The sequence below is a fragment of the Apium graveolens genome, chromosome 11 (assembly GCF_009905375.1).
Source record: "Apium graveolens cultivar Ventura chromosome 11, ASM990537v1, whole genome shotgun sequence".
NCBI classification, from domain to species: domain Eukaryota; kingdom Viridiplantae; phylum Streptophyta; class Magnoliopsida; order Apiales; family Apiaceae; genus Apium; species Apium graveolens.
In genome coordinates, this window is record NC_133657.1 from 143533003 (window position 1) to 143554370 (window position 21368).

Consider the following 21368-nt stretch of genomic DNA (forward strand, 5'->3'; position numbering starts at 1 on the left):
TTAACAAGCATGAATGTGTGTTAAGCAATCTTCTCACCAATTCGGAGAGATTGTTGTGCAAGACATACCTGTATCTAAACAAGACTAAGACATTTTGTCAACCCTAAGTAAGTTGTATTGTTATCTCAATTTGTATTTTGTACTTGTAATATTTAAAGTCTGTAAAAATGTCAAAGGAGCAGACTGGAGCCTTTTTTTATAAACAGTATCAAGCCTAAGAATTCTATTTGGAAGAAGATCAAGAAGATCATGTCTCAGAAGAATTATGAAGAAACTTGGAGTTGAATAAAGCTGTTTTAGGAAAAATACTCTAAGTCAAGATCTCTACAAGTCACAGATTTAGTGTTATTGAGAAGTCATTCGAGAACTCCAAATGACTTATCGAGAAGTCAGGAAAGCTACTAGAGAACTCAGTGAGATATCGACAAGTCAAGAAGACATGAAGGTTGGAGATATTGACAAGTCATTTCTTCACTAGAGAACTCAGAGTTATCGAAAAGTCTACATTCATTAGAAAACTATGAGTTATCGATAAGTCTAAGTCTACTAGAGAACTCAGAGATATCGATAAGTCAAAATTCACTAGAGAACTCTAAGTTGTCGACAAGACAAAGTGAAGACATGATGCTGAGAGATCTCGACAAGCTAAAGTTTCATTCGAGAACTCAGAGACCTCTATAAGTCAAATTCACTAGAGCATTGGAGATCTCAATAAGTCATTATACTTATCGAGATGTCAAGATCTCTATGTGCCTAATTGGAGATCTCGAGTAAAACTCTCAAAGTACAAAATCACAGACCAGTTCAATATTCAAGATTAACAATCAACAAACAATCCAAACAGCTGGATTGACAATTCTACAAAAAGCAGCTTGAAGAATGTGCAAGATCAATGGTGAAAATTAACTGACAGAGGGAGATTAAAATTATCACAGGATGCTAAAGATATGCTAAGCCAGAAATGGAAGATCTACTTTTTTATAAATAGAAATGACTAGTGACAGTTTAGAAAAGCTAATAGCATGTCTTATTGTACACTGTGTAAACCAGCAGTTAACTGTATTATAAAGTTAACACCGGTCCTTAAGTCAGAAGTAACAATTCAGATCAAATTCTCTTGCAACACTCTCAAGAAGAAGCTAAGCTCTTTATCAACGAAGAGCCTAGAAATTTTGTAGCAAAACAATCTTAATTTTAATATAATATTAAGTGAGTTTTGAAGATCCGTGTTCTTTATTCTCTACAAGTTTAATTTTTGCATGAACACATTTCACTACAAGATTTAATTTTTTTTGATCAACCATAAAGATTCAAGAAAAGCCCAAAAATAGTAAAACACATTCACCCTCCCCCCTCTCTGCGTGTTATTCATTTCCTAACGTAAGCTCTATAAAAATAGATAAATTATTATCAGATGATTTTGGAGCTCTTGAGATTTTCCTTTATATATAAAAAATTATTGATTTGTGTTCATTTTTTCTTACACTATTACTATCATGTTAAGCTATAATTATTTGCTCCATCGTGTTTAACTAATTTTACAATTCGTGTGAAGTATATACATAATTTTTTCTCATGTTAAAAAACATATATACTTGTGAAATGCATATTGATTTTGTTATTAGAAGCATTTTACTCCATCGAACTGAGTCATTTCTAAGGAATTTGTAGTAGTTCTAGGGGCACGAAGTGCTTGGACCCATTTCAATCAGCACGAAGTGCTCGTAAACTTCAAATTGAGGCGAGTAACTTATTATGCAAAGATAGTATGATTTCACATGTACATGGGTTTAATATTAGTTTTTTAAAATATTTTTTCATTTTCAGGTCATGACATCGTTTTATTCAGATATAAGTCACTCTCATGTATAACAATTCAGGTTTAGACTGAATATGAGTTATTGTCATTTTTCTGTCATGACTTGATAATTGGTGATCCACCTAACCTGAGTCGATTATGGTAAACTAATATATATATTTTCATTTTTATTTGTACAACTTATATAAATATTAAATATGTTTTTTTTAATTTTTTGTTAGAAAACCTCTACCAACATTTAACCAAAAATATATAAAAAAACATGCAAACTACTTGTGAATAAATATGGTAAACTAAATTACAAAAAGCTATAATATGATACTAATTAAAATTTTAATTCAATTTCTTAGTCCTTATATAAATAGTTATGTAATATTTATATCGGGTCTTTCACTAAAGGATTAGTCAATAAATCCATCTTTGATTATATCACACAATTACATCATATAATTTTTAAATTAATTTTTTTTGAAAACATGTTACTTAAATTATATATATTTGGTCGACCAGTTGTTTAGAATTAAAGCGATTAAAATGTATATTTGCTCTAAAAAGTATGTAAGTGTTGAAACAATACGCATTCTGTAAACTAGACAGTTTTTAATATCAATACGTTTATACTTTCCAAATGTATAAGATTTTTGAGATTTTCAATAAAATAATGAACATGATTTACAAAATAATATGTTTAGTTATTAACAATATTTAACTTGTCATTCAAATATGGTAAAAAAAAGTAATAATACTTATAAATTATGTAATAATGTGAATACCAAACACAAGGTGTTAGATATTCAATGTAACACAGGGGGTGAACGTGTTTCTTGGATTTTTAGACTTTTTAAACTTGTTTGAATTTTAGGTGAACAAAGAAGTTTAGATTTTGCAGAGAAATTGTGTTTACAGAAATAATCATCAAGCACGGTATTTTCAAAACTCACTTAATTTGTATTAATTAAGTTGATCTTGCTACAAATTATGGGTTCTTAAGAAAATAAGAACTCAACTCTTATCTTGAGAGAATACAAGAAAAGCTAGATTTGTTTGTTACTTATGAATTAAGGACCAGTGCATGCTTTATTCACTAGCAACACAGGTTTACAAGACTTGCACTAAAATGTACTAAACTACTTTCTAATGCAACCCTTTTCTATTTTCATTTCTAGCTTAGAAAATATGTGCAGAATCTTGCAGGTTTGTTACCATCCTTTCTTCAGTTAATTTTGGCCCTTGATCTTGTATTTTTCCCGCTACTTTGTAGACTTTTCAATCTAGTGAATAAATCATTTGTTCACTGATAACCTTCAATCTTGAACTTGTATGTATTGTATTTGAGAAGCATGTCGAGATCTCCAGTTTGTTCCATAAAAAAGTGACATCTCGATAAGTATAATAACTTATCGAGATCTCTGAATTCTCTATAGGTGTACTTGACTTGTCGAGATATCTAGATCCTTGCATGAAAAATGACTTGTCGATATGTATGAGATTTCTACATGTAGAAATGACTTATCAATATCTCTACGATCTCTATATACACATTTTGACTTGTCGATATCTCTGAGATCTCTATATGAGAAATTGACTTGTCGATATCTCCAATTCTCTACATTTCATTTGCCTTGCTGATATCTCTGAAACTTCTCTAAAAGCCATTTTGGACTTCTCGATAAGTCATTCTAGACTTCTAGAATGACTTCTCGATATAACTTTATATGTGGCTTGTTGATATCTTGATTTAGAACATTTTTCATATAACGGCTTTATTCAACCGCAAGCATCTACACTTTTCTCTGAGGCATGATCATGACTTGATCTTCTTCCAGAGTTTATCCCCTTGGCTTGAATCTGTTCACAGAAAAATCCTCCAATCTAATCTTCTAACCATTTTACAGACTCAAGAATTACAATACATAATACAAAATTGATTATCAAACAACTTAATTTTAGGGAGTCACATTGACAACACTAAAATTAAGTTGTTTGATAATCAATTTTGTATTATGTATTGTATTTCTTGAGTCAATCTTGTTATTGTACATGCATGTTTTGCATAACACAAGACACTAGATAGAACTCGTATAAATTGTATGAAAACTCATACTTGGTGCTATTGTAGTGTGTACTTGTATGTAAAATTAATTATGACACTAAACAGACAACGCATTATTAGTGTTAGTGGGCTATTGCAATATATTTTGAGAGTGTTACAAACATTTAATTGCAAAAGTTACGAAATTTAAGATTATATGATGTATGTCTCTATATACGTAAGACATGATCCAATACATAAATTTAAGAGATTTATAATATGTGTTAGAGTTTAATCTTACGTGCACGGTCAATTTTATACTTTACAAATATACTGTTATAACGTCAAAATCCCATCAATTAATAAATGTTTAGGTTATACACACGGACCATTAGGGGGAAATAAATAAGTTCTTGGACTCAATTATTTAATTTGATAAAGTTTTTTTCATGCTGTAAAAAATTAATAAGTTTAGCAATTAACAAATTATTGCGTGCTTTTTATAGTAGGATATTTATCCAAAATGATATGTGATCTTAAAAAAATATAATATAAATAAAATATAAAATAATAAATTATTATTGATCAAATTTTTATTATAAAATTATTTTAATATATACTGACCATTACGTACGAGAAATTATTTAAATATATATAGGCCCGTGTCTCGCACGAGCTTTTACGCTAGTATTTTGTTAATTCACCTTTATATTTTTAAATTTTCGGGAGGTATTTTCATATATTTTAGAAAACATTAGTGATAAAAAAAGTAAAAAAATTATTTTAGGGGAACACGTTTCCCCTGTATTCTTTACTAGATCGTCCATCGCATGTATAATAATTTTTTATTTAAGTTAGCACAATAAGATTTGTACAAAAATTTATCGGCAATTCGGAGATAATGTGTAGGCTATTGAATTTTTTTCTAGGCCAATTTTGTTAAATCTTAGTTTTAGTAGTAGAGTTTTTATGGGTAAATATACTGATAATTTGGTTTTGATAAAATAAACTTATGTAAGTTATATCAATTTTACTCATTAATGTGAAAATGAAAATATTAAAATTTTGTTATTAATATCTTAAAATTTTAGAGTGACCGATTATTTAATATGGTATCAGAGTTCGGTTTAGGGGATGGATTCAGGTTTGAGTCCCACAATCCCCATTAATTTAATTTAAATATTTTTTAGTGGTATGAGTATTAGTATTGATTATGTTTGTTGTTGTCAATCGTGGTGAAACGTATTGTACGACAACGTATAGTACGATTGAGGGGGATCTTTAAAAAGTATAAGATCTTTTTCGAATTTTCCCAACCACCTTAAGATTTTAAATGAACTGATTACTTAACAATATCGAATTCGGGTTTGAATATATTTTTGAACTAAAAATAACTTGATTATTGTATTGTATAAGTTATAAGTAGTGTAATAACTAAACTAAATGTATATCACTTTTTTATGCAAGAATAAAAAATGTGCATACATCACTATTTTAAAAAAATTGATGTCCACTATTTAAATATACACTCGTTCTATTGTTGCAAAAATTAGATATATATCATTTTTATTATGGAAAAAATAATGTGACCTAAATAGATATAAGTAGGGATGTCGGAAAGAAAAATATATATCAATTTTTTTTCAAACAAACTAATATCTAATATATAAATAGGCCTGGAAAGAACTTGATGCCTTAAAACATATATTATACATCATTTTAAAAATTAACCCGGGGTCGGGGTTAATTTTTTGTCTAGGGTGAGAAATAGAATATTTATTCTTATTAATCCGCGGGGTTAGGCTCGTTAAGCCCCAGCCAAACTCCTTCAATTAACAATTAAAACACTTTTTGGGATAAATTCGTATGAAATACCATTCTGCCTTTTGAGTTTTGACAGATGTACTTAAATAATTTAATATGATATGTAACATCCAGATCGAGATTTACCAACGACATCAATCGCATCCAAAAAGTGCGACCGCATTTGTATTAAATAACTTTATTTAGTTGATTTTATATCATATTTATGTAATTGTAAATTTCAGAAGCTGATGTCATTGAAATAAAAACAACCTGGCTATTTTTAATGAGAAATGCTAAATTATTCAAAATAATTTTATAAAAATTTCTTCAAATATGATGTGTTATATAATAAACAATTTTATAAATATTTTGATTTCTTTTTTGAAAAACTCAGGCCCAACTCATTTTTTATTTTGTACAGTAGTATAAAAAGACATCTCGTCGGTGGTAGAACTCTTCGAGTCATTTGACAGACAGTGTCGGGCTTCTCTACTTTATTAATTGAACAATTAAATAGAATCCTTATCTTCCCCCCACTAAGAGCAAGTTCAACAGTGTTCTAGTGAGTTACTTATAAATATTAGAAAATATTAATTTTTAGTGATTAAAGATATAATTTTGAATTTTAACTCCAACAATGATCCTTATTTTCCTTCCCTATCATTATTATATTAAATAAATTTGAAAAGATATGGACAAAAAGTGGAACAAAGAGAGAGAGAAATGTAAACATATATCACGCGAAAAATCCATGTTCCAACTTTTATTATTAATCCAAACAATTATCAATAATACAATTAATACATAACACCTTAATGATGTCTCAAACCGATACTTGAGCCAACTAATATTCAAGTATCTCCCACACGATACCTCAGACGACTGCATCTCTTACAGCATATATCAAACAATAACATGACTATGTATATATAGCCATCACAAACTTAACCAACAAGACACATATGTTCATATTATAATAATAATTGTCTACCCGTACAATTATTACTCAATCTCGTTATGATATTAATTGTCAACACATACAATTATTACCCAATCCCGTTATGATACTAATTGTCAACATATACAATTATTACCCAATCCAATTATGTCTTGTATCACCAAACCTATATCATATATTGGGTTTAAACCCAACAGGTGGATTCCAAGAAGGTGATTAATCAAGTTCAAGAACTTCAGATGATCATACATGACATGGAAGCTGAGGGAATACTCATGAATGAAGTCTTCCAAGTAATTGTTCTTATTGAAAAATCAGTCTATCGGATCTTCAAATGTTAATGTGGTGGAGGTCAAGAGGAATTCCAAGTTCAAGAAGGGAAAATCAGACAAGAGGCCTAATTTGGACCTAAGGCTGAAATTTCAAAGAAGAGATTTCAAGGAAAGTGTTTCAATTATGACAAGATGCATCACAAGCCAATTGAGTACAAACTTTCGAAGCGGATGAAGCACGAGACCCACATGGTAGATGAAGTGGCTCAAGACATGTCTGACATCGTTCTATCTGCTTAAAGTAAATTTCTCCCAAAATGTAATATTTGTGGGAAATGGTTATGTAACCTATTGGTTATTTAAGCTAGATGGTATGACTGTGGAGAATATTAATAAAGAAAGTTTAATAATTTTCTGCTTACTTGCTTGACTTTCACTTTGTGGTATGAGAGACTAGTCCATGTTAAATTTAAATAAGAAAATATTCTTAATGCTTTCAAATGATATGATTATGTTTCTAATTTGAGGACGCTCAAATTGGGTAAATAAATTAATGAGAATTGTAATTAGAGGACGCTCAAATTGTTATTCTGGTGAATTAAAATTGCTAATTTTTGGGACACTGAATGTTGGTAATATCAATTATGAATTGAAACTTTGATGATGACAGAGTCTGTAGTACTCTTTAAATGTATGCAAATTGTGAAGATTGGCGATTTGGTTAATTGGAAGAGATTGTTAAGGAATGTCGAGACAATTTTGTCGTCAGTATAATTCCGTCAAACAACTACTCTCAACATAAGTTATTATTATTGCATACATATTCAATTGAAAGGATAACAATGCGGATCTGCTAAACAGTGGTTAACAATAGAGATAGTTGAGAAATCATCAAGAGGGATGAGAATAAAGCCTGTAGTAATAGTCGTTACAAAGAAAACCCAACCTTATTGAATGGAGATACCAAGATCTTGGTTCAATAGGACAATCTAACTGTAAAAACTTAGTGAAATTATTGTGGGACCATTCTCAAGAACCAAAAAGACCGAGCTAAGTTGCTTTTACTTTACACCGGTGTGAGGCCCCCCAGATCCATTCTTATGATGAAAACACTAATAAAATATGGTGAAGACTAGGATATTTACACCGGTGTGAGACCCCCCCAGATCCATTCTTATGATGAAAACACTAATAAAATATGGTGAAGACTAGGATATGCTTTTAATGATTCTTATGTTAGTGTTTGTACCCTAGAGACAACACTCTAATATTTTAGTTTAAGACATTTGAATTATTAGTGTTTATGTTCTATCGATTATTCCCTTTATAATTTATCATGTCTTAATTTACTGTGATATAAATGTTAGATTAATAAATGTCCTTGGAATATGATGTGAATATATATCTCTAAGTACTTACTTGGAAATGAGATAATGAGAATAGTATCAATATTTTTAAAGGTCCCTATTCGAGTATTATTATTAATGGACAATAATAATGCATTAAGACTGGTGTGTTTGTTGATTGATGATCACATCTCATTGATCATAGGTATAGTGATACTAAAGTAAAAAACACAGGCATATGTAAATGTACATGGTGATGGATAGACCCAATGAGATTCTACATGTCTGTTGTGTCATAAGTAATTCTCATTGTGATAATGATTTAATGGTCCTTATACTTGAAATCATTATATTTTTATACGAGAATTAATGCACTTTGATTACATTAAAAGTTACCTTTGATTGGGTAATGATAAAAGTGTATTTCGGGTATATTATGAATCGTGTGAGAAATATGAATGATTTAGAAAAGATCTAACCCTCCTAATTTAAGGAGTGATATTATTGGGCTCTTGTGTGAGCTAGACTATGAAATGCGTGGTCAAGCTCAAATGTTGATTTGATATGATAGTCTACTCATTGTTCAAGGAAACTTTGATTAAACTATGATGAGGATGACACATTACATGCCTCAAGTTTAATCAATAATATTTGCTTAAAGAGATTATATATTGTACATTATCACGAAAGGTTTAATCGAATCACTGATTTAATTATTATTACTTGGGTAGCAATGATGTATTACTAGATTCCGCTCATTGTTTATAATTTTAATATGAGATATTAAAATTATTGCCAACGTAATAATAACCTACAGGGTCACACAGAAAGAACGCTTGAAGGAGAAATAATATAAATTATGAATTTAAATTAAATAATTAATTTATTTTATTTATGATATTAAGTAAGTATGACTTAATTAAATAAATAAATAAAATAAAGAAATTACTTAAACTAATTCCGAAATAAGTTATTAATTAATTAAGTGTGACTTAATTAAATAATAAATTGAGATTCCGAATTAGTATTAATTTTAATTAGAAAACTCATTCTTCTCTTTATATAAACTCTTTGGGGGCTGATTTATATAGATAAATCAAAAATGATACATGGTTTACAAAACCCTAGCCGTTCAAGGAGAAAGAGAAGGAGAGGTAGATATGGAGTTTTCGGGTGCTAGTACACATCAATCCTTCAAGAAAAGCGTTCGTGTGGATACCATAGAGCGTAGATCGCGAGAGCGGGATACGTGATGATTCAACAAGGTTTGGAACTCCATTAATCCTTCGTTAATAAACTCTTAAAGCTTCTTTAAGGTAAAGATTCTTACTACGAATTAAATATCTATTTTTGCATGGATCCTGCATAGAGTTTCGATTTTATTCTGGTTTTAATTTAATTCTACATCGTTTCCGTTGCGTTTATGTGCTCGAAACCCTTCATCTTATGTGTCGATATGTCGAACAAATAATTCTTTTGTATTATTTTAGAGATCGCGTATGTGAGTGAAGTGAGATCGCTTTAAAAAGAAATTGTGGGGGCTAATTCCGGGTAGAACTTACAAAACCAGGTTAAAGTTCAGGATCAAAATGAGATTAACGGTGAGAACTGAACAAATATATGATATAATCCAGTAGGGAATATATCATCATTTCACAATACAGAATGACACTTCAAGGTCAACGCGACTACTGAAATTTAAAAAATGTAAATATGTTCCTCTAAGGGAATGTTAAAAGGGTAACGCCTACCTATCCTATGCTGATTTTTACCATGACATTCTATCTCCGTGTCAAAAGAGTCATTTTTTGTAACGTCAATTTTATTCATTGAGGGGATTGTTGGACTATTCTTTTTTAATAAAATTAATTTGCATTATTTTCTTCGATTTGTAACTCATGAATTTAACATTTGTAACTCCGTAATAAATATAGAATATTGATTTGATCATTATTACATAAATTATAAAGTTAATATCATATGGAGGTTATATATTTCCCCCTTATAAAAAGAAACTCTTGCCTTATTGTTTTATACGTCAAAAAAATTATACAAGTATCATACTTTTCTTGCATTTCTCATAGAGTCCTGGGTTTTGTCTCTGTGAGATTGAAAGTTGTATTTGATCGGCTCGAAAAAGGCGGGTTTATTAAGTACTTAAAAATCACCTTTATTCATTGTATCATGTGAGACAGAGATAATTAACCTTTAAATATCACACGAAAAAGGCGTATTTGTTTTAAGAAGGGTGTGATTTTTACGTAAATTAACAATATTTTCGGTACTTTATTATTATAATCTTCTGTACATGTATGCATGTACTCCATATTCCCTAGAAGCAAGTGTCCCAAACAAAACAAACATAAAAGAAGAGAGACATGCTCTCACATTTAGAAAATGACTATTTTTTTAATTTTCTTTTTTAACATTTTTATTCTTCATTGTGCAAATAAAAAACTATGTAACGAAAAGATTAAAAAAATTATTCAGATTAATGTGGAGACCGAATGTAGAACATAAAGTCCACTGAAAGGGACCCAAATACCGAATACTTGTACACACATTTATAAAAGGAGTTGAAATATAATAGTCTAAACAACATATATTATATTTAGGAACCTACAAAAAAGCTTGAATACACTTACCTGAACATAATTAAGAATAATATAGAAATTTGTAAGATTAAACAATAAAAGAAAATGAAAGAATATAGAAATGTACTTCCTCCGTCCCAATTTATCTGTCTTGTTTGACTTTTGATGGTTAAATTGACTGAACTTTGACCGTAAATAAAAATTTAGGGCCCGTTTCTTTCAACTGTTTTCCATAAAAAATTTCTAAAAAAACTGGGAAAATTCAAAACATGTTCAAAAGCTAAATTTTCAAAATAAAAAACTGGAAAAATAGAAAACACAGTTTTCAGTGTTTTCCAAATTATAACTACACATGTGAAAAGTGTGGAAAACAACATTTTGATGTTTTCTAAATCTAAAAAAGTGATAAACACGACTTCTGTTTAAACACGTAACCCACTTAAATACTTGTCACAAAAACATTTTTATTTTTTTATCTTTTTAAATTTATATGATCAATTGACAATTTTGTAAGTTTACTTTAAAAGTTAACAAAAAAAAATAGTTTACAACAAATATACTACTAATTTAACTTATGAACCTTATAATTTTTTTATAATCTAATATTATATTTTTAAATTAAGTATAATACATATTTGTAATAAAAATTTCAAAATAGTTTAATTTTTAACAAATATTTTGTAATTTGATTAATATTAAAATTTATATTATAAGAGAAAGCTTAATAATATTATAACTAAGAACTTATATGTTTGAAAAATAAAGAAGAAACTCTTGATTACAACTTAGTTATGAGTTATTTCGTATAAGATTTTTAAAAAAATTTGTATATAATTATTAATTGAAATATTTAATAAAAGCTACAAAATCTTTATATATTTAGAGTCATATAATTAGAAAGTTTCATTATTCAACCTATTTTAAAAGATTGCTTCTATACTTTATTTGTCATCTTTAATTATATTTTATCTAAAAAAATCTTTTAAACATGTTAAAGAAATACGTATATACAATTAAAATGTGGAATGTTAAAATTATATTATTAGTTACTCTCCTATATATTTACTCAAATTATCTTGTCATCTATATTATATTTTTAAGAAGACAAAAAACTGACCATGTATTATTTTAGCATTTGAAACATATTCTCTCAATTTTTAACTATTTTATTAGAAATGAGAATTTCAGAAAATTTTAGAAAAACAGAAAAATGGAAAATTTTTCTACAAGTAAACAACCCCTTATTCTTTCATTATTTTCAAAAATTGAAAAATACTTATTAAAGTATATTAAACATCCTTTCAATTGATACATTTTTTTGTAAATACTTTCGATAATCAACTATATATAAAATTTTTAGTCAAAATTAAATCAATTTAACTATAAAAAATCAAATAAAATAAACAAATTAGGACGGAAAGAGTACTGTGTACATTATTGAATGTGGCCGGGAAAGAATCCAAGGACCGTGCATCTTTTGCTATGAGGGGCCACCAGGATCTTTGTTGTGCCCCCAATATTAATTTCTAGTGATTCTTTCGTACCCCATTTTGCTTCACCATTTGTCCCCTCGCCCGTCATCGTAATAATATAAAAACAACAATAAATCATATATCAAAACATATGTTAATGACAAAACTGGGTTTGAAGGTGAATACAGCCACCACCGGCGCATTCACAAATATACTCATAACGAAGTATAAATATTTACTTTATTTTAGCCAAACACTCATAATATATATTAGTTTACCCACCAAGAAATATTTTCTGTTCGACTTTAACCAAGTAATATAGATAAACAAGAAATAATTAGATAAGGTTATTTAAGTAATACCAAAATATATAGATAATTAAGTAAAATAATTCAGTACCATAAAAATAGATACAGCCATTATAATATAGAATAAAAACAAATGAGCTAATCGAGATTTTGAAAATCGGAACTATTCAGTTGAGGTACCGATTTGCGATTTATCGGAAATTATTCAAACCAGAAAAATATTTTTGATTGATTTATTGGTGATTTTTGAAAGATCGGCCTTACAAAGAAAAAATGAGCTGATTGATGTTAGTAACGAAAAGAAGAACAATACAGATATAAAGGGCTTTTTTCAAGAGGGAACCCTCTTATATAGAGAACCTAGGGAACCCTTGATTCTATAATAGAATTTCATGAAATTCGTTGTTAATGTAGATTAATTATTATATTTTAACATATTAAAATGTTTAACAATTGAAATTTGAAAAAAAAATTGATATTAAAACTGATTCTACTGCGGAATAAATTTGGTTAAATATGATTTTATTGTGATTCTACTAAAAAACCACTTTAAACTATTTCATCACATTTTAATGATTTTTTAAATAAAAAAGATTGTGCAACTCGGTTTTTAATTTGATAATTAGACCTTGTAACTATATATGATAAAAATGAAATAAATTATATATTTATATTTTTTAAATAATGATTCTGTACAAGGTCTATCGCACTCTAGGAATTGTCACCCAAATACCCAGATATAAATATCATCATCTCACACAGTATATTACAAGACATCATTAGCCATGCACTCCCTAGTTGTTGCAATTGTGTATGAATGAAATGATGAGGCTGCATATATAAAATGCTGCATGGGCCATGAAGTCCGTAGTGCTGCTAATTTTCATGTATTGATAAATTTCCTAAATGACCCACAACTTTGGCTCTTTTCCAGTCAATAATATTCATCTATATGTGTACTGGTATAAAGAGGACATTATAGAAATGTATAACTGATGATAAAGTCTAATTTACTTTACACAACTTGCTTGTCGATTCGTCTAGAAAAAAGAAACTGTGTCGCACTTAAAGTTTGATTTTGTGTGCGATCTTTGTGTTTTCTTCTTCTTTTTAGCTGTAACCTTGGCGTTTCCATTACATTTTCTGGTTTATTTTAATCCCAAGAATCATATCTCCAGCTCTTGACTATCAAATTTTCAATTTAGCTTTACGATGATATTTTTTAATGCAATTTGTTTAAAATGCGAACAATTGTTAGTACAATTAATATACCTAGATCAAAAGTTCGATGTGTGTGTGATTAATTAGCAAAAATACTTGTTCCCAAGAGATAAACTTAAGTGTGATCTAACCATCTAAGACATGATTCAGTGTTTGTGATGAGCTGAAATTAACAATGCCAGGTCCAATCTGTTTGACAAAATCTTTAAAATGGAATGAATTTGTTTTCTTAATCTGTTGAACACCAACAAAAACGTAGCAGCAACTTGAAAGTTGAAACACATTGGCCTATACCCCCAGATTATTGTTATCCTATTAAAGCTTCATAAAGTATCATATTCATTTAAGATCTGCATTCAAGGAAGCAAATAATACTGATTTTACATACTAGGTCGGATATATTACTTCATAGTGCCTTATTACCAAAAAGAAAAATAGGAAGAGAAGAAGATTGTATTCTAGTCGATATCCATATCCCTATTAATCTGAAATTGGTAACAAGAGGCCGTTGGTTCAGGTATGAATGGAAGCCATGTATGTGAGGATTAGGGCATGGGCTTAATAGGGTTCTATTAAAAACAGAATATCTGAATTTTCTGGCTCCTGCCTCTCCTGGAGGAGGTATTAACATATCAGTTTGTTCTTTGGGTTTTTCTGTGCGAGTATAGGCACGTGCTAAACACTCAAAATTATAAAATTGGCTCATTTTGATCGATGAAAACTTTGTGTATGCGGAGGGATCCCCCATCATTAAAGAGTAGTAGTCAATCAAATATAGTTAAACATATGAAATTTAGTGCTTAGTGTGTGGCTATGTGCGCATGAGCACACCGCAGAAAAACCGTTGTTCTTTTAGTAACGATACTAAATGGCATTTGAACTTTGGTTTCCGCGTGCCTGACAGTGGCCCTGAAGTAGAGGGATATAAACTGTTGTATTATGCTTTGACACTAGCTAACAGAGAAATAATCGCAAATGAATTGTATTTTCAGCACTTCTTGGTACCAGAAAATTGAGTGTATATATACTGAACCAGCCAAACTTGGATATGTGCAGCTAGCCCAGAGAGTGGAAAATCACCCTTCCTGCGGAAGGACAGAAGCAATATATCACACTCCCTATGCAGGCATTATCCTGTTCAGGTACACAGCGACTTCCTCAGCCTGACCTGCTCATATACTGGCTCAAGAAGCCGGTGCTGAGGCAGATACAGACACCCTCGGTGCGTTTCTTATATCAATGGAAGAGATAAAGAAGTAACAAAATAATTAAAACACGCTTCAAAAGGAATTTCACGTATTATTGGCACAATCTAGTTCAAGGACGTTTTCTCTTTTCTCAAACTATTCATCAAACAACTCTTACAAACATACCCAAACCTAGAAAACGATGATCTTGAATAACCAGTCTACGGAAGCCCATACATTAAGGATCCAAGAAGTTGCAAGCAAGTTTTTATTCTTCAAAAGGTGGTCCGCTGGTCCTGCAACAGATATATTAAAATATAATTAAATGGTAACTGTGATGCAAGAACAGTAGATGATCATTCAGAATATAGAAGATATTAAGTTGGCGGCATCTCACGCTGAAAAGCTCCTTCCGAAAATCAATAGATAACCTATTTTTTCAAGATATTGATGTATATGTCTGTAGTCTGTACTCTTAGCACGACTGTAGGAATCATAATATGATAATTGTTTCTGCAACTTTCTGGCTTATATTTTTATCTTTTTTTGAGGTTAAATAGCTAATTTGACTAATAACATCCTACACCTGAAACTAATAGTGCAAACAATTAAATAATACTGACCTTTAAATCTTTGCCGAATTGATATAATCTGCAGGCAGGTAGATTTCTCCGCCAGTTTCACCATGCTGCTCACCCCTCACAGTTTTCCTGGCTGCCAGAAATTCAGCACTCATAGCATCCATCCCTTGCCGAACAGCTTCTTCGGCACTGCCATAACCATGCTCCTCAGCATACTTGCGAACATCTTCTGTTATCTTCATGGAACAGAATTTTGGCCCACACATTGAGCAGAAATGTGCCACTTTAGCACCGTCTGATGGCAAGGTTTCATCATGGAAGGATGTGGCAGTCATTGGGTCCAGTGATAAAGCAAATTGGTCCAGCCAACGAAACTCAAATCTAGCCTTGCTTAGTGCATCATCCCAGTCTTGAGCATGTGGATGACCTTTTGCTAAATCAGCTGCATGAGCAGCTATCTTATATGCAATGACCCCAGTTTTGACATCATCCCTGTTGGGCAAACCAAGGTGCTCTTTTGGAGTGACATAACAGAGGAGTGCAGTACCAAGGGCGCCTATGTTGGCTGCACCAATGGCTGATGTGATGTGATCATAGCCAGGAGCAATATCAGTAGTCAAAGGTCCAAGGGTATAGAAAGGAGCTTCATTGCACCACTCCAGCTGTTTTTGCATGTTCTCTGGGATCTTGTGCATTGGAATATGACCAGGCCCTTCATTCATCACCTGAAAATAGTATACATAGTTGTCAATTACAGAGGGAAACATGGTAACGCGACAGCATGTAAGCTCTAGCCAACGTTCTTCTAAAATATTAATGATAATGATTGATTTACAACAAAAATGTAGATTTTTACAAGGTTCTGGATCTAACATCTATTCCTATATTTTTATCCACAATTTGCAACAATTTATATACCATCCACAAACAAAACACTAAACAAAGTAGATGTGGAGAAGCTACACAATCAGATGTTGACCTACTTTACTGAAAACATCTTCAAGTGGACAGAAAATTCAGTCTCTAAGACATACATTACATAATAACTTGGAGTAGTTCTTGTACCCGTATGCTGCTACAAGTACTTAGAAGTAAGAACATGGCAACCAAAAATAAATAAGTCAAAAAACACCCCCCCCCCCAAGCTTTTTGCGATAGATCAACCAAAACTTCAAAATGTAGAAAAACGAGGCATCACCATTAAGTATTCCTTTAATATAGAGTGAAAATAACTGCTAAAGCTGAAATGTCATATACATTATCAATTATAATATATTAGTTAGCATTTAGTAAAGATATCTGTCTTGCAGAGGATCGCATGGTGTGAAAATCTCATACCTGTAAAGAAAACATATATCGATATACTTCATTAGGTCACTACCTGTACATCTTTCTCCCAAGCTCTGCGTGTCAGTTCTCCTTGAGTTAAGAGCTCTGCAAACTGAGCAGTGTCATTAGCATCATATATCGACCCTGGTCGGAGTCCATCACCTATAGACAATGCTATATCATATTGGTTGCAAATATCCAGTATGTCATCCCAGTGTTCGTAAGCAAAATTTTCCCTGTGATAAGTCAAGCACCACTTTGCATGAATAGAGCCCCCACGAGAAACAATTCCAGTCATTCGTTTTGCAGTTAGAGGGACGTAGCGAAGCAGGACTCCTGCATGGATGGTGAAATAATCTACACCTTGTTCAGCCTGTTCGATCAAAGTCTCTCTGAAAACTTCCCAATTAAGATTTTCTGCAATTCCATCTACCTTTTCAAGTGCTTGATAGATGGGAACAGTGCCAACAGGAACAGAAGAATTACGTAAAATCCATTCTCGAGTTTCATGGATGTGACGTCCAGTAGACAGATCCATAATAGTATCAGCACCCCACATTGTAGCCCATTGAAGCTTGTGAACTTCTTCCTCGATGGAACTCACAACAGCAGAATTTCCAATATTTGCATTCACTTTGACTAAGAAATTCCTTCCAACTATCATTGGCTCCAATTCTAGATGCTTTTTGTTGGAGGGAATGATAGCACGACCACGAGCAACCTCTGCCCTGACAAACTCTGCATCAAGCTTCTCACGAGCAGCACAGTACATCATTTCCTCTGTTATAATTCCTTTCTTAGCATAAAACATCTGTGTGAATCTTGGCAAACCCAATTTCTCCCGCCTGTCAATCCATTCCTTGCGCAACTTTGGAAGTCCTTTATAAGAAAAGAAGATACGCGAATTAATAATTGAACTCCAGAATAAGCAAGATCGTATGCTGGAATATTAAGAATTGTATGATTTTATTACACAGACGTTTACGTTTCAAAAGTTAGAGAAATAAAAAGAAGTTGCACTTATAATACAAAACAGATTTAACAATCACAGGAATACATAAACGTAAATCCCAGAGAAAAAACTATCAAAATCATACCAATCTGAGGGCTTATGTCTTGGGGACCACTTGTATCATAGGTATCAAAATGTGGTTCATCTCCAGATAAATGAACACGTCTAAAGGGGACTTTAAGCACATGACCAGATTCTTCATGAATAACTTCCCTGTAATTAAGAACTTTTAAATTAATATTTACGAGTATAAAAAATATCTGAGAGAAAGCATACATGCATTAGTAATTCAGTATCTGCGCAACATAGCTTAAAAACTACAGATCCTAGATGAAAAAAATAAGCTAAACAAGGTAACACGGATAAGGAAGAAACAAGAACAGACCTGTGTTCTTTCGTGCTCCTTGGAAAACACTGCTCAAACGATGGAAGAGGAAGAAAATCAGGGGCTGCAGGATCAACAGTGCGCTTCCTTTGTTTGCTTGTCGTTTCCTTATTAGTTGAAGGAGGATCAAAGGTTAATGTCGCTCTAGCTCCTGAAAAGGAAAGGTGATGGTTTTCCTTCTTCCATGTACTTGCAGCATTTCCGCATACATCAAAGCCAGGCAAAAATGTAGTATTTGGCAACTTTGACAAACCAGAATGTACGCCACTCTTACACAAGAAAGATGTCAAAGCAGTATTAACCGACGCCATAGGACTAAAAGAACAAAGCTGCAACGTACAGCGTTACATGAAGTCAAGTTTCTCTCCTAAAAAATAGTCACAACGGCAAGATCCGAATTTTACAGTAGAAAGACATAATTGTACAACATGTAACAAGGTGAGCAGTGAGTCAAGCATATACAAGAACCTGTACAGATCATAATTGCTTCATTAAAAAGTTTTTCTTTTTCTAATTAAATTTATTTCACAATTGTAAAAGTCATATTTCAACCCAAGTTGCAGGATCAAGCTAGTACCCGGGTCTTGTACACTTTTAATAGGGGATCCAAAATTTTTCAACAATGTTTTTAAAATTCAGCAGGAGCTAAAAAGAAAAATCAGTAGCATCACATTATTTTTCACAACCATATAACCTTGTGTGCTAACATGAATTACACAATTAAAATTATGATGATTCAAACAAACACTTATAATTAAACATCATAAATCTAGTTTGACAAAAAAAAAGATCAAAACACACAATAGTTATAAGTTATACTGATTCTCATACAAAATTATGTGTTTATTGATAGAATTACCATTAAAGCTTGATCATAAAAATGCAAAATGAAAGCGAGATGATCATATATACACAAATAAACAGACATGCAATGAGGTACTTATAAAACAGATACAAAGAAGAGGAAATGAAGGCAAACCTCAAGTTATGTTTTGTTCTTAAATCTTCACCTTGAGTCTCCTTCTTCCAAACTGAGTGAGCGAGCTTAGTGTACTAGGAGCCTCCTTTTTTGTAGTGCAATTTCCACTTAAAATTACACAAATTAAAATGTCAAAGTAAAAAAAAAAGATAATAATATCTTCAGCATCTTTACTTGTTTCTTTTTCTGGGCCCCTTGTGCCAAAGACAATTCGAGAAATGAGTGAGCTCATTTATGGGTCCCATTGTCTTGTACAATACTCCCTCCATCCCAATTTATTCATTCCAATTTATATGTAATATTTGACTTTTTACGGTAAAAAATTGACCAAATTTTGACTGAAAATTTCATATAGTATATAATTGAAAAAAATTATAAAAATTATATTATTAGAAAGTACACGTAATCTACTTTAATACGTATTTTTTGTTTTTTCAAAATAACGAAAGATTGATGTTTAATTTACGATCAAAGTTGAGTCAATTTGATCACAAAAAATCTAATATGACAAATAAATTGGAACGGAGGGAGTACTAAATAGAAAATAGAAAATTATGCAATCTTTTTCTGGTGTCTTTATGTTATGGGTACTAGGGGTGTACACAGATCGGGTTGAGCGGGCTGGGAGAATTTAGCAACCCAACCCAATTAATTCGGGTTTTCAAAATTTCAACCCAATCCAAACCGTTTAAAGTTGTAACCCAAACCAATTTGTATACTTCGGTTTGGTTCGGTTTGGATCAGTTTGATCGGTTTATTAAATATACAAAATTAATATAAAAAATTATAATAAAACATAAGGTTTCAAAGTTTAAAACACTTGAAAATAGTTCAAAACAATATTACAATCCTCCATATTAAATAGTCTTAAGCATCTAATTTTCGACATCAAAAGTACTAATAATATTGCTTACGCGTTAAATATTGGAATGAATCATAAATGTAAAAAATATAACACTAATCAAACATCTATTGTTGTTACGAAATGAACTATGAACACGGAGGTTATAAGTTACCTTTAGAGTTAGAGATATATGGATTTATGTAAATGGCCTAAACATAATTTTGGATTAACTTATTAGCATGTACATATATATTTTAATCGGGTTGGGTTGGATTGGTTTAAAATTATTGAAAACCATATCCAACCCAATTAAATCGGGTTGACATTTTTTCAAACTCAACTATATATCGGGTTGAAAAAAATCGGTTTGGTTCGGCCGAAATAGGGTCGGTTCGGTTTGGATTGGTCGGGTTGATCAGACCGTGTACACCCCTAATGGTACTCCCTCCATCCTATAATAAGTTTCCTATTTTGATTTTTGACACTATTCATGATACGCGATTGACTTTTAATTTACGTTTAATCTGTAAGATCAAATATAGTCACGAGTGATCTTGTTGAATTCGTATTTATGAGTACTTTAATACAATAAAAATTTTATATTTAATACTAATACGAAATTAAAGATATTAACAATCAAAAATGTGTTTTGGCAAACATGTCCCACACAAATAGAAAACGTTTTTAGTGATGGAGAAGTACCATATTTTGGATTTTAGGAAACATTGTCATTGTAGCCTGTAGGGTGATTATAATGTGACCGGAAAATGCATTTATTCATAAACGCTCATAAATTAAAATTCGATAAATATTAAGCTAGGTCATTTGTGAGAAGTTTTGGAAAATAAATTTGGGATACTTTATACTATTCTTTTTTTTTTTGAAAAATGCTAGGATCCCAAAATAGTTCTCAAAATCGTTCTCAAATAACGACATGAAATGAACATACCTGATAACTTTTTTCTGATAAGCCAGAATTATGCTTACATTCACATGCGCCCTTAAATTAAATGTGATAATGCCCTTAAATTAAATGTGATAAATATTACGCCAATTTATTCGGAACAAGTTTTAGAAACAAATTTGGGACGTATCACTCCTATTTCTTTTTTAATATAGGATAAAATTTAGGCTTTGCATACTTAAAACTTGAGAAATGCCCTTTGAGTTTCCTAATTTGCAAATCAATATTTTCACGTGCACATTTTTAAATTTGTTACACT

General features: G+C 31.0%; 1 protein-coding gene across 1 annotated transcript; it reads right to left on the reverse strand.

Moving 5' to 3' along the window:
- Positions 1-15107: 15107 nt before the first annotated feature.
- Positions 15108-19431, reverse strand: LOC141697210 (phosphomethylpyrimidine synthase, chloroplastic). Its single transcript, XM_074501488.1, has 6 exons — positions 19302-19431; positions 18323-18651; positions 18023-18150; positions 16978-17804; positions 15639-16321; positions 15108-15311 (listed from the first exon to the last, which is right to left on the reverse strand). Exons 2-5 carry the CDS (start codon positions 18631-18633, stop codon positions 15641-15643), a joined length of 1947 nt encoding a protein of 648 aa, XP_074357589.1. The 5' UTR covers positions 18634-18651; positions 19302-19431; the 3' UTR covers positions 15108-15311; positions 15639-15640.
- Positions 19432-21368: the final 1937 nt, after the last annotated feature.